The sequence below is a fragment of the Botrytis deweyae genome (genome assembly GCF_014898535.1).
Source record: "Botrytis deweyae strain B1 chromosome Unknown BDEW_009, whole genome shotgun sequence".
Lineage (NCBI taxonomy): Eukaryota > Fungi > Ascomycota > Leotiomycetes > Helotiales > Sclerotiniaceae > Botrytis > Botrytis deweyae.
In genome coordinates, this window is record NW_024066216.1 from 984,973 (window position 1) to 998,520 (window position 13,548).

The 13,548-nt window shown below is 40.1% G+C and overlaps 4 protein-coding genes across 4 annotated transcripts; 2 read left to right on the forward strand and 2 right to left on the reverse strand.

Annotated features, from left to right (window-relative positions):
- Positions 1–2,119: 2,119 nt before the first annotated feature.
- On the forward strand, positions 2,120–5,176 carry EAE98_004913 (uncharacterized protein; the record flags this gene model as incomplete). Its single annotated transcript, XM_038952534.1, has 2 exons — positions 2,120–4,810; positions 4,883–5,176. The coding sequence occupies exons 1-2, from the start codon at positions 2,552–2,554 to the stop codon at positions 5,174–5,176; spliced, it is 2,553 nt and encodes an 850-aa protein (XP_038811184.1). The 5' UTR covers positions 2,120–2,551.
- A 1,920-nt stretch (positions 5,177–7,096) lies between these two features.
- On the reverse strand, positions 7,097–9,092 carry EAE98_004914 (uncharacterized protein; the record flags this gene model as incomplete). Its single annotated transcript, XM_038952535.1, has 2 exons — positions 7,097–8,512; positions 8,562–9,092. The coding sequence occupies 2 exons, from the start codon at positions 9,090–9,092 to the stop codon at positions 7,097–7,099; spliced, it is 1,947 nt and encodes a 648-aa protein (XP_038811185.1).
- Positions 9,093–9,368: 276 nt separating this feature from the next.
- EAE98_004915 (uncharacterized protein) lies at positions 9,369–9,995 on the reverse strand (the record flags this gene model as incomplete). The annotated part of the gene is made up of 1 exon (XM_038952536.1): positions 9,369–9,995. One exon carries the CDS (start codon positions 9,993–9,995, stop codon positions 9,369–9,371), a length of 627 nt encoding a protein of 208 aa, XP_038811186.1.
- A 908-nt stretch (positions 9,996–10,903) lies between these two features.
- Positions 10,904–13,101, forward strand: EAE98_004916 (uncharacterized protein; the record flags this gene model as incomplete). Its single annotated transcript, XM_038952537.1, has 4 exons — positions 10,904–11,086; positions 11,160–11,950; positions 12,019–12,399; positions 12,450–13,101. 4 exons carry the CDS (start codon positions 10,904–10,906, stop codon positions 13,099–13,101), a joined length of 2,007 nt encoding a protein of 668 aa, XP_038811187.1.
- Positions 13,102–13,548: the final 447 nt, after the last annotated feature.

Below are 13,548 nucleotides of genomic sequence, written 5' to 3' on the forward strand. Positions count from 1 at the left end.
TTTTTTTTTAAAAAAGCTAATAAGGTTATTATATATTTTATGAAATTTTTTAAAGAGTTCTTTTTCTTGAGATTTATTATAATTTTAAATTATAATAAAACCTTTACATTAATCAAAATAATACCTATAAGATAGGGTATACAAGTTTATATATTTAAATCAATTTAAAGAGTTCAGCTTGCTTTTCAAAACTATTTTTGTTATTCCAATATTGTGTATTATTTCGATTATATTCTTTTTAATATCATATTCTAACAAAAGCTTCAAATAGTTTATTTTGTTCTATACTTTATTTACAAAGTACAAAAGATATTGGAATCTAATAAAGTTATATTAGTTTGTATTTGCTCATATTGGATTGAGATTAATACTTATTTTCAATGTTTTAGAATAGAAGGTATAATCTCTTTTTTTATAATATTGAGAATTATTGTTTAAGAATAAATAAAGAAGAATAGAATCTATATATAAATTTATAATTATAATCTATTTATATTATTTTATATATTTTCAATCCTTTATATTTTAATAAATATCTTATATCCTTTTTTGAGTAAAAGCTTGAAGCTTATATTAGAAAGTTACTTAGAGAATTCGAATTTATTAATTTCCTAATATTTTGTTGACAAACTAATCAATTTAATATTACTAAATCTTATTAGCAGATAACAAATTCTAATATATTCTAAGAAATTGTAATAAGTTAAGACTTTTTTCTTATATTTTGAAACTTTTTTCTTATATTTTGAAAATCTTTATTAATATTCAATTATATTTAGAGATATAATATATCTCTTTTTTCAAAATTAATTCTCAATCTTTTAATTATTACTATAAATAATATACTATCAAAAAGAGTATTTTCTTATATAAATTTCACTTAAATGAAATTACGAAATCGATTTTTTATTGAAACAATAAATAAATTGATATTTATATATATGAATTTATAAGTATTGTATATTATAAAGGAGAAGGTTGATTTTCTTATATATATATATAAAGGAATGAAAGAGGATATAGCTTTTAATTTGAAAAATGATATTATTGATGATATTAGTTTAGGCTTTAAGGTTGATAATATTATTAAAAATTTTAAGGAAATAAATCTATTAGTAAATAACTTCTTAAATGATTTCTTCAATCTTTGATAGTTTAATTAAATTCAAAGCTTTTTTTTCAAAATAACTTCAAAATCCATTCAAAAATCTACTTTCTATATTAAAAATAATGCGATTTGATTAATATTATGTATTATATTGAACTAACGAATATACAATATTATATACTATCAAAAATCCCAACCCTAGTGGGCGAGGATCGGTTGCGGGAGTTGAGGGAGGAGGGTTGGGGCGTGCGAGGGGAGGGGATGGATAGGTGCTGCTGCTGCGCTATGGGGTTGGTTAGGGTATGTAGTGCGATGCGGTGCAGTGCGGTGCTTCCGCTTTCTGGCGTGGATGGAAAAGATCCTAGTAGTGGTTTCGCAGGGCTTGGTGAGGGTTTGATAGCTGATTGAGGGGTTCGATTGGAAGAGAGGTGGGAGTAGATAGTAGTCCTCTGGGAGAAAGTTGGGGAATTGTAGATCTGTGGCCAAAGACCGAGGTGAGGAAGAGGTGAGGAAGAGGAGAGAGAGACTTTGGATTGGGAGAACAGCAACAGCAACTGTACATGTAATGTAATAGGCAAAAAAGGAAAAAAAGAGCAGGGGGAAATGATGTGCCATTGCTTCTTATTCTTCTTCTTCTTCTTCTCCTTCTTCTCCTTCTTCTGCCGGGGTCATGTTCTAGCTGGTCCGGTTCGGTTCTTTTGCTTTTATGGAGTACACAGATGGGCATAGACCAGTGAAATTAGATTTCTGATAATGTGCTGGCGTGGGCAAAAGGCGAGATTAGCAGTGATTAATTATTAGGTGGTTATTAGGTGGTACGGAATACGGAATATTGAGATTTGCATGGTAAGTTACGATGACGAAGATGGGAATGGGATGGAAAGAGGAGGTAGCTAGGTAAGGGAAGGTAATAAGGTAGGTAGGTATATAATATGTTTGCATGTATGTATGTATCTATCTATGTATGTATGTATTTACTGCTTGGTCTATAATTTCCTTTTAATTCGTCGATGATATTCACTCTGTCTGGACCTCTTTCCCTCTTTCCCTCCTTTCCAATGATAATAAATAAATAAATAAATACATACATAAATATTTACATTGCGACGACAACTTGCCTTATTTACTTCACCCGCGATACCGAGTAGGTACACAACGCAACCCATCCACGAAATCAACGCCATTACTGTACCTACCCTTCCACCCTTTTACCCTTCTACCCTTCAATCAAAACTTCCGAATGTCGCGTGTAATCATTGTACAGCATTATATTTGAACCCTCAACGACCTCACGCGCATCCAATCGCTTTCTCGAGAAAGTTTCACTCATCACAAAAGATCAAGATTCAATTCAATCTCAAAAATAAACGGCAGGATTTGACGACTTTACTTTCTCACAAGGCTATTAGGCCCGAGGAGAAGAATCACATTCAACGATTCCAAATGACGATAGGAGATTTCAAAACACGATTGAGAGCGAAATTTCAACGACGACATTCACATGCTTCCTCGGTAGGGTCCGCGAATAATGATGAGGAAAAGAATCCTTCTCGAGAGGGAGAAGAAGACAAGAATCAACAATCGATAACTCGAACTTTGCGAGAAAGGGCGAGTTTCAGATTGCATCGAACATCGATATATGGAGGGTCAACAAATGGGTCGTCAAGGAATGGTACGGGTACGGGTTCTGGTAATCGGAATAGTATGGTTGAAAGTCGTAATCAAAGTCCAAAAGAAACATCAAGGTTTGAAGAGGTAATTCAGGTTGAAGTTCATGATAATGATAATATCAGTATCGAAGGAGGCGGAGGGGACGGAGGGGAAAGAGGAAGAGGAGGAGGAGGAAGAGAAGGCCACCAACAGGGAGATGGAATTGGCGCCGAACTAAGGTTAAACTTTCGAAATAGTATGAGTAGCGATCTGCAACAACAACTTCATCAACATTCACAGACAACCTCTCCATCAACACCAAATTTCAAACAACAACCTTTCGCCAATTCAAAATTAATTATCGAAGAAGAGAATAATAAGCACGATAGTTTTTCCACGTCAACAGATTTTCCAACTCCGAATACAGATATACCGCGGGTGTTGGAAGAAGACGAAGAGGAGGAAGCAGAAGCAAAGGATGAAATTCAGGACGAGCCGCATCCAGAACCTACAGACGTGAAATTTGGCAATTCGATACCGCAAAGCCCTATCAGTTCCAACAACACTACTCATCAACCTACACCTCGGAAACCCGAATTATCTAGACGACAAAGTTTACTTCCCCATCAACAAACAAAATTAATCAAGACATTATTGGAAACAGAATTGCCAGCACAACCTCGAGTCAGCAGCATACCAACGGGAGGAATTCTTGGTGCTGATTATTTTTCCAATCACGGAGCTTTAACGATAAGCGCAGCGATGGTTACTCGAAAGATATGGGTTAAAAGGCCCGGTGCTTCTGCGACATTAGTTACAATACATGAGGATGATTTGGTCGATGATGTGCGAGATATGATTTTGAAGAAATATGCGAATTCGCTGGGAAGAAGTTTTGATGCGCCGGATGTTACATTAAGGATTATACCCAGAGAGCAGCAGAGGCAGGAAAGGATTTTAGGACCAGAAGAGCCGATGAGTCGAACACTCGACGCATATTTTCCCGGTGGTCAAACAGTGGATGAAGCGTTAGTAATTGATGTACCCGTTAGAAGAACACCCAAACCGTCTCCTAGGCCCAATGGACATCCGGTATATTATGAAGAAGGACGGCCTACCGAAGCTGGATCTGATTACTTCCCACCTATGCCATTACCGGTTCCTTCTCCAGGCTTATCGCATAGTGTCCCGGTCCCTAATGGAAACCAGAATACGGCTCCCTTGATAGCACACGCTATGTCCGTACTTACAACTGGTCATGTACCGGCCTTACCTTCTCCATCGGCTCAGAGAAGACATCATAGCTCGAGACCAAGGATAGGACGAACTCATACTTCTTCTCCTACAGTCATCAGTGGACACAGTCAACCCCCTGTTACAAATAATGGTACGCAATTTCAACGTGGCCCAAGATCAAGAACTCACTCAAGTGCCTCAGAAAAATCCGCAATTCCCCCTCCCCCACCACTTCCAACACCACCTCCTCCAAACCAGGAACTCGCACCACAACGAGTCGCTACACCTCCTCCCAGGGTATCGTCCCCCCGGCCACAGAAGAGAACTAGAAAGAAAGCTGGTGTCGATCATCCTTCTTTACCAGCAGGCATGCTCAATGGTGCAGTCCCCCCAATCAATGTCCTCATCGTTGAAGATAACATTATCAATTTGAAACTTCTGGAAGCCTTCATGAAACGTCTCAAAGTCCGCTGGCAAACTGCAATGAATGGTCGCGAAGCCGTGAATAAGTGGAGAGGCGGTGGTTTCCATTTAGTACTAATGGATATCCAACTTCCCATCATGTCCGGACTCGAGGCCACAAAGGAGATCCGCAGACTGGAGAGACTCAATAGTATTGGAGTTTTTAGCAGTAGTGCAAGTAGTAGTGCACCTAGCGAAAAAATGTTGGCGGAAGAGGAACCAGAGGAAGGTGATAAATTGCCAGATACAGTACTATTTAAGAGTCCGGTCATCATTGTAGCTTTGACGGCTAGTTCGTTGCAGAGCGATAGACACGAGGCTTTGGCGGCGGGTTGTAATGATTTCTTGACAAAGGTTTGTTTATTTCATTGTAATTCGTTTACATATATGATATTTTGAATAATGTACTAACACGCTTTCAAACAGCCCGTTAACTTCGTCTGGCTCGAACGTAAAGTTATGGAATGGGGATGTATGCAAGCATTGATCGATTTCGATGGTTGGCGCAAATGGAAAGATTTTAGTTCACAACAAGCAGCGGAAAAAGAGTCTGCTGATGCGAAGAAAAAGGATGCTCAAAGCGTTGTGAAGGCGAAGAAGAAGAACAGAAATTCAATGGGTAGTTTGGGAGGATTAGGGGGTCAGGGGGGAAGTAGTTCGAAATTGAGTTTGTTGGGTCAGGGAGGTGGAAGAGTAGAAGGGGAAGCTGTTGTTGGGTGATTGGGAAGATTGAAGAAATACTTTATTTATGGGGTCGCAGAACAGGTGGATACTCTGTTTTGACACAGACATGGCACTGGCATTTAGCATGAGAGGATTTTCATTTGTTTCATTTTTCATTTGTAGTAGCATTACTTGGAGGGAGGAAGTTTTACTTTTTCGCTTGTCCAGTGAATTTTGGGTTGAGGGCTGTGAATTAAGCGTTTTGGGTTCGGAATATAATGGGATGGAGCTCAAAATATACACGTGTCGTGAGACGGCGGGACGACTGGCGTTTGGGGTTTGGGTGAAGTGCTGATGGAACTTTCTTGATTGAATTTTCTTTGAGAGGATTTTCTTTTCTTTTCTTTTTTTGAAGAAGGGCTTTAGGTGGGAAGAGGGGATGGGAGAAAAATATTTTCGTGGATATCGAAGCGAGAATGGAAGCGAGGGGGGTAGGAAAGGGTGGGACAGGGTGTAGATTGAGATGAGGAGATGGGAAGCGCAGGGAAGGGAAGGGAGAGTTGAAGTGGAATGGAGTGGAGTGAAGCACATAGCGTATATATGTATGGATAGAAGAGCGAGTTATTCTGTACCTTGAATGATTCTTGATTCTTGATTCTTGATCCTTGATTTGAAGGGGAACGAAGGAGGAGAATTGAAATGGAATGGATTGGATTGGAACGGAATGAAATGGAATGCGTGGGAATTGTGGATTGATAAATAGATTGTTGAAATGCTATTTTTTTGATGGGTTTTTGATTGTTGTGATGTTGTGATGTTGTGATGTTGTGATTTCTTGATTCATTGCTTATTGATTTTTAGAAAGTAGGTAGGTAGGTATTATATTATGAGTAGAATTCGGTAGGAAGTGGTTTGTTTGGTTTTGGGAGGGAAATGGATGGGTATAGAATGTGTGTATGTGTATGTATGGAGGAGAGGGGGAAAGAGAGTAGATGGATGGATGGGTGGATGGATGGATTGTTAAGTTGATAGGTTGATGAGTATGGGGTAGGGTAGATGGGTGGTGTGTGATGAATAATGAAGAATGAGTGAATATCTAGAAGTGTTTTTGAAATATGTATGTATGTCTATATGTATATATATACGGGGTAGGTTAATTGTGGTTTAATATATAGTTTATTCTTTTTTTCTATATTATGTTTTTGGGTGTAGTGGTTAGTACCTAGTTAGTAGTTAGCGAGCGAGTACGTGTGCGCTTGTCAGGAGGATGTTTCTCGGATTTCTGAATTCTTTCCTGGTTTTTTTGTGGAATATTTGGGGTGGAAGATTTGGGAGATGGATAAGGAAAGAGAAATGTAGTTAGTGGTTATTTTGGTAAATATCATGTCATGTCATGTTGTGGGCTGGTTTGGGAGTTGGATGGGAAGATGTAAGTTGGTTGGAGGTTGTGTGGGAGTGGAGGGATGGGGGACCACCACTTGGAGATGGAATGGGATGGGGGAATGGGGTGTAGTTTTAGATATGAGGAAAGAAGAGATTTGAGGGGAGATGTGTGATTGTGCAGGGTTATGGATAGAGATGGAAACTAATGAAGATGGAGAGGAGAGAGGGTAGTTGATTAAAGATAGAGAGATCAGAGAAGTGGACTTGGTTGTTGCTGTTGAAGCACCTATGGAGATATTGAGGAACAAAGAGCGGGTAGTTGGAAAGTGGAGAGATATTTTTGGAGGATCATTGAGGTGTTCATTGTTCGATTTCACAGAGGTAAATGAGAGTTGGAGGTTTTTTTTGAGGAACAGATGGTAGCTGATGAGAAGCTAAGAAGTCTTGAGTCTTAGTTGGGAATGTTTGGTTCAGAGATTAGAGTAAATGTCATGTGATGTCCAAGGCGATACGCTTTCCATTGAAAATAGGACTATTGGTCATAAGGTTGGGTGTGATGTATTTCCAATACACACAAGTCTATGGTTCTCAAAACTAATGAATGGCGATGACTTCAACGCCATGAAATAGTTCGGCATTTTTTGTCCCATACACGAAAGCTAAATTTGCTGTGGAGTAACAGTCAACCCATGCTTTACCAAGATATGTGCAATGTTGTACAGTAGAAAAGCCGTCGAATCTGGTGTCAATCTCTGCACGGATACCCTTGCTGTATGTTTCGTTTTTAACATCTTCTTTTGGTCGAAACATACAGCAGTTTTGGCTATTTTCGCCCCTTAATTCGGTAAGGGTGAAATCACCTTGTTCCGTTGCAGGAGGCACAACACCGACGTCCCTACTAGGGTAAAAACTTGCGAATTTCATCCCCCGAAATATGTCTAGGCTAGCTTTGCCTCTCAAGGCAATGATAATTATGTTGATGAGAAAGTTTGAATACGGCTTGCTTGGGCTTTTGAAAGAGTCAAAAGTATACATCGAATCTCGCGTGAAATTGGATAAATAACCGATCACAGCATCTTCTGGATACCAAGGAAGGTCTTCGGATGTAATCGGATATATACCTGCTGCTCCCAAGCTTTCCCAAAGAGAACAAATCAGTCGAAAAACGTCCTTATGTTCAAGTTGGTGCTGCATCCCCGAATCGTCCCTCAACTTGAACATATTTATGACAGATTCAGTTAATTTCTGTCTAGCAGATTCGTATGCCAGCTCATCTTCTACTACTACTCGGGCTACCTTTTCAACGACTTGTAGTTCGTAAGAACTACCGTCATACACAAAAGACAAAATATGTGGATAAACGGGTATGGAGTTCAGCTGCAATATCCTTCTTGAAATTCCGTTTATTGTTATTGATATCGATTTTTCAGCTTGCGTGTCCTCACAAATATTCCGAATATCAGTCTCGTCAAAGAACCAAGGAAGACCCTGAAGACTGCTTGTATCCAGCGTCCAGTCTGGTACCCAAGAAGGAAGATTGCTTCTTCGAGTGTATGATGCGTTCACGTCTGCATTATACAGTATCTTCAATAGGCCATGTATAGACCGAAAAGAAGAGGTAAAACGGGCGGCTTCATTGAGAACATCATCCACACTCTTAGTATAATCTACGACAGGGATGTAATTTTGTGGGCTCCGGCTGCGAATTAATGGCCATGGTACGGAGTCATTGTTTCTCTCATATGTGCGTTTGAGCTGAAGGTCCACGACAGCCAGATGGCCGTATATTATGTCTCTCAAATCCGAAGCCTTTGAACCTCTTCGAGAAATCAGAACATCCAGAAGGGAGATCACTCTTCCTCCATACCTTAAGCAATTCTGATAGTTTCTCCTTGCCTCATACATATTCCACAGTAATCGGTAGCTTTGCGTATCGTGATTATGTCGGGTCTCTATATCTGTCCAACAAAACCTCGCAGAGATAATCCCAAGGAACTCGCAGTCGCCCAACTTGCACGAATACTACGTTTGAGAGCACTAGTTCTTGATACACCCATACCCTAGTGAACCATGGTCGTGACACGATATCTTTAATTGCGTCATCGTCCATTTCTAGAAGCTTAGTTCTGTCCGGATCTAGTTGGTTCATGAGCTCAAATAAACTCTTCGTCTGCTCTACCAAAGCTCCTAAATAGATCTCTGTGGTCTGCGCATAGCTATATACTTCTTTCATCAAGCCAACTTGCTGGCTACGTTCGACGTTGTTCGTCTGGTTGATGCAAACAGCATCGGCCCATAACCGTAGTTGTCGCTTCTCATCCCGTAAATCATGTAAAGCTGCGGCGAGATTCACGGTAACAGCAAATTGAAATCCATCAACAAAAATGTAGGTTGTATCATTGGCATCGCCCCAAACATAGGAAAGAGCCGTGTAATTCCCATGAATTTCGCAGCGACATTCACGTAATGTTGTGTGTATAAGATCGCTTTGAATTGGGGACCCTAATGTGCCTGGGTGGAGGATTAAAAGTCGAATCGAATCAGTCTCTGACAGGTCGTCGTACTGAAATTTACCGGAATAAGTAGACATTTTGATAAAGATTATCCATTATCTAGGGGACCTTTGCAATAACTTTGTTTAATAGTAGATAGCCTGGTGCTGACAACTTCGAATAGCACGGTGAAAATTCAGGCACGCTTGCCTTGAGGTAGAAATGGTATGACTTTCTTGGTGTAGTCTTATATGCTGTGTACACTACGCATTTGGACATCGCACCAAAAATACTTGAAAGCGTTGCATAAGCCTGAATATAGCCTGCATGACTTCGGGTTCACAGATGCTCAAATGGCCTCTATAAACCCCATGTTACGATGGAGGAGCCACGCCCTTCAGTTCTCTAATCAAGCTACCCATCCCTGGAAATAGCTTCCTTCCAGCATTTCCCAGCTCAACCCACTTTTTCGTTTCTTCCCAACTCACCCACTCCCACCCTCTACACTTTTCCTTCTCCATCACTCTTGGCCCATCCCCTTTCCCATTCCAGACTCCTACCATAAAAATTGACACAAAATGTCTTTTCTCCTCCTTCATTATCAGGTTTCTACAACGGAAGAACTTTAGTTCTTTGGGTGGAATGTATAACCCGGTTTCTTCCAAAACCTCCCTGGATGCACCTTCTTCAAAAGTTTCGCCGAATTCTAAGTGTCCGCCTGGAAGACCCCACGTGTTGGCTGCAGTCGAATTAATGCGTTCGCCTAGGAGATACATAGGATTCTCGCGGGTGGAAAGCGGGTGAGTAGGATCGATGATAAATACTCCAAGACCAACGAGGGGAATGGGCGGTGTGGTCGATGATGATTTGAGCGATGGTGAGGGTGACATGTGAATGTGACGGTGGCTTAAGGTCATTGGTTTCGTGGTAAGAGCTGGGACACTACTTCGAGAGCACTGAAGCAGCGTACCGTAAGAAGGTTTTCCTATTCTTCCAATCATGGTATACTGTAGTATGAAAGATGCCCAGAACTGTATTTGGTTCGATTTTTTGAATTGTATCGTGCTTGGTAAAGTGGGAAGCAGTATTTCTTAGTGGTAACACTAGGGCCTTCGGAAGCTCTTTTCACGATTTTATCAAGAAGTAAAAAGAAAGCAGACTTCAATCGGTATAATGAACATCTGGCTTGCGTTTCTACTTTTGCTAATTAGAAACCTAGCTATTGCCTACTAGGTAGGTACTCCATGTACGATATATAGTTTTATCTCATAATAATAGATATCTACCCTACCGAGCCTACGCTATTCGCAGGAGAAAAAACAGGCGGGATTCGACCACTTCTACAACACCTTTTATAATTCAATTACTTTCCTTCAGTATTATATAAAATAAAATTTCGAAACATTATCTAAACAATAAGGAGCTAAAATCTCTTTTGATCTTTTTGAATTTATATAAATCATTTGTAAATGATTTATTATTCAATTAAACTAGAAGATTTTAATAGAGATTTAAATTATCAAATTCCGCCTGTTTTTTCTCCTGCGAATAGCTACGCACCTGCCAAATGAACAGCATTCGCCGCTTTTAAAATGCTGTTCTGATAGGTACTCATAGTTACATAATCTATTACAGTTCTCGCTTAGACAGGTTAGATCGTTCAATTGACAGATGCTTTCATTTGACAGGCTCGCAAGTGGATGCGTACGTACAGCTGTAAATCAAAAGCATGGTGATACATGGCTGACATCGATTATTAACGGAAAATTACACAAGAGCAGCCCGATCTTACACAGAGATTCTTGCTCAGAGAGCTTGAACCCCAAAATGATAGCAAACTATGTTTTCACACCATTGCCTGACGGTTGTCGCAAACTTCGACTGAAAGCAATATTCCAAAATTCTGAAAATGCAGCTCAGCTCTCCTCGGCGTTCAAGAAACGAGGATACATCCAACAGTCAGGATGAAAGTTTAGCCAACACGCAGCCATCCGCTGGTATCCATGGAGAAGGAAAGAAGGTTTCTAAACGTAAAAGAGGATGTTTGATAACGTCAAATGCATGCAACAGTTGTAAAAGAGCCCGATCAAAGGTATATAGTCTGCAACATTGGAAGAGCGAAAATACTACAAGCCAAAGTTTAATTTACTGACAGTTCCGTTCAGTGTAATGGCGAGCAGCCTTGCAGTCGTTGTATCAAAAGATTCCAAGCTGGAGAATGCTTCTATGGAACTCATACCAAAATTGTAAAGGAGAAACTGGTCGAATCCCTCAAAGAGAGCCATGCAATCAACCGTATGGCAGAACGGGTGTTTGAAAGCCTCGCAGTAGCGGATGATGAACGCAAAATCCTCAATCGGATAAGGAACAGGGACTCTATTCAAGATATAGCACAATGGCTAGAAACCACTGTCGATGTCAAAGAGCAGCTATCTACGTTACGAATTGTTGACAATGAAGTTGATGGTCTAGATACATCAGGTTTCCATTGGACAACAGTAACAGCAGATAAAGATGTTCTTCATCACTTATTCTCCTTGTATTTTACTTGGGTTCACCCTTCTCATTCCTTATTCAATGAGCAGCATTTTGTGAATAGCATGCAGAATAATTCCAATGAATTCTGCTCGCCCCTTCTGTTCAATGCTATCTGCACAATGGCATGCTATTTGCATACAATTTTGGAAGGCGACAAGACGAATTACAAGGAGCTAGGCCAGAGATTTGCTGATGTGGTAAAGCACAATATCGATGCCGAAGACATGAGTCTCATGACTATACAGGCTTTTGCAATTCTCTTCTTGATAGACTGTGCACAAGGATATGGAATGCATGCTTCAGCATACTTGGAAGTCGCAAGTAACTCATTAATGAATTTGGAACATATCGGCCTTGGCAGTGAGGCGTACCGGCAAGTTTGGCGTGACACCGTCGTTGGCATTAATAACTTAAATATGTAAGTTAATGACTTTTCAACAATTCAGCCCAATTGAGCATGTATTTTATCATAACTAACAGTTTTAGTGAGTGGGCTCAGGTAACTTTTAGGATGCCAGCGGCTCTCATTGTAGAGGTTCCTGCAACGAAATCCATTGAAGAAATCCAAAAAAACGAAGCCGAGATTGATAGTATGATATGGGGAATGTATAGATACCCCAAGGATGATGATACCGTCACGAATTGCCACTGCCTCATTGCAACAACCAATCGAGAGAAAATGAATCTTATGGCCATAATTCGGACTACTAATATTCTAATGTATAATACCGACAGCTCTCGAATAGTGGCCTCAGAAATTCTGCATCTCTATGGCAAATTGGTAGCTTGGCGTGAATTTCTGCCAAGCATCATCAGTAAGACAGATAACAAAGACACTCATATATTGCCACATGTGCTTTCGCTTCAGTAGGTTCAAACGACTTCCCAACACAATGTCACACTCACTAAATGATCAGTTTGTTATACGCTACAGCTGTTGTCCAGCTCCTCTATCCGCTTCTGGACCTCGGACTGTTCGATACCTCTTGTCTAAGTACAATCGTTTGGCAACACGCACAACAAGGTCTTGCTGTCGTTGATAGCTATCGTGCTCACTATAGTTGTGCCTATCAGCCTGTCTTACAAGTATTCGCTATACTGAACCTGACAGATGTCATTGTTCGATTTTTCCCCAAAATCAATAGAGAACTGGGAAAAGATGATGAAGAAGCTGTTAAACTTGCTACAGAGGTATTGGAGCAATCTCTGTTAACTTTCCCTGTAGCTGCAATATTTAGGGAAAAGTTTCGGGAAATCACCAAGAAGATCTTGTTTCCTTGGCCAAGCAATCTGGATAATCTCTTATATCACAAGAGAAGTAAATCAAGGTCCCTTTTGGACGGAGTCATTGATGCTTGTACCAGGACCACCTATATTCAGCCTATCAATTCTATACAGAAAAGATTTGCGACAGGCATACAATCGAACTGGTCGATGTTATCCTCCGGATTAGGCTTTGCAGGGCCTTCTCAAAATGCTTCTACACTGCAACAGCCGCTTGACAAAAGAGCTATGCAAAGCCTTCATTATGTACTTGATTTCCCAATCAAGGGATTAAGCAAGCCATGATATAATCTTTCAATCCTGCAAAGCATGGGTTTAAGCTATTTGTAAGAAAGGAGATCACAAAGTTTGTTGATATGGTTTCTGGGCAAGAGTGTGTACTGTCTGGTGCTAAACTGCACATCACCCAAGGGGAGCGAAGAGAGCATTAAAATAAACACAGCGAAGTATACGAGTCGCAATTTAGGTATATGGTTTGTCTTGTATGTCAAGGTCTCTATTTAGATCAAAAGACAGATCGATTATGAATACGCATTTCGTCACATAGTTTTTCCCCTTTCAGTTCCTATCGATGGTCGCATTATAAGACAATCTATTTACTTCACTTGAAATCCTAAATTCTTTTCTCAATATTCTTTCATCCAGCAATGCATTTGTCCACTTCCACCGGTCGAATTCATTGTTAAGCATGTAATCAAGCTATCTAATTCAGACTCCTGTGCTTTGGAAGTC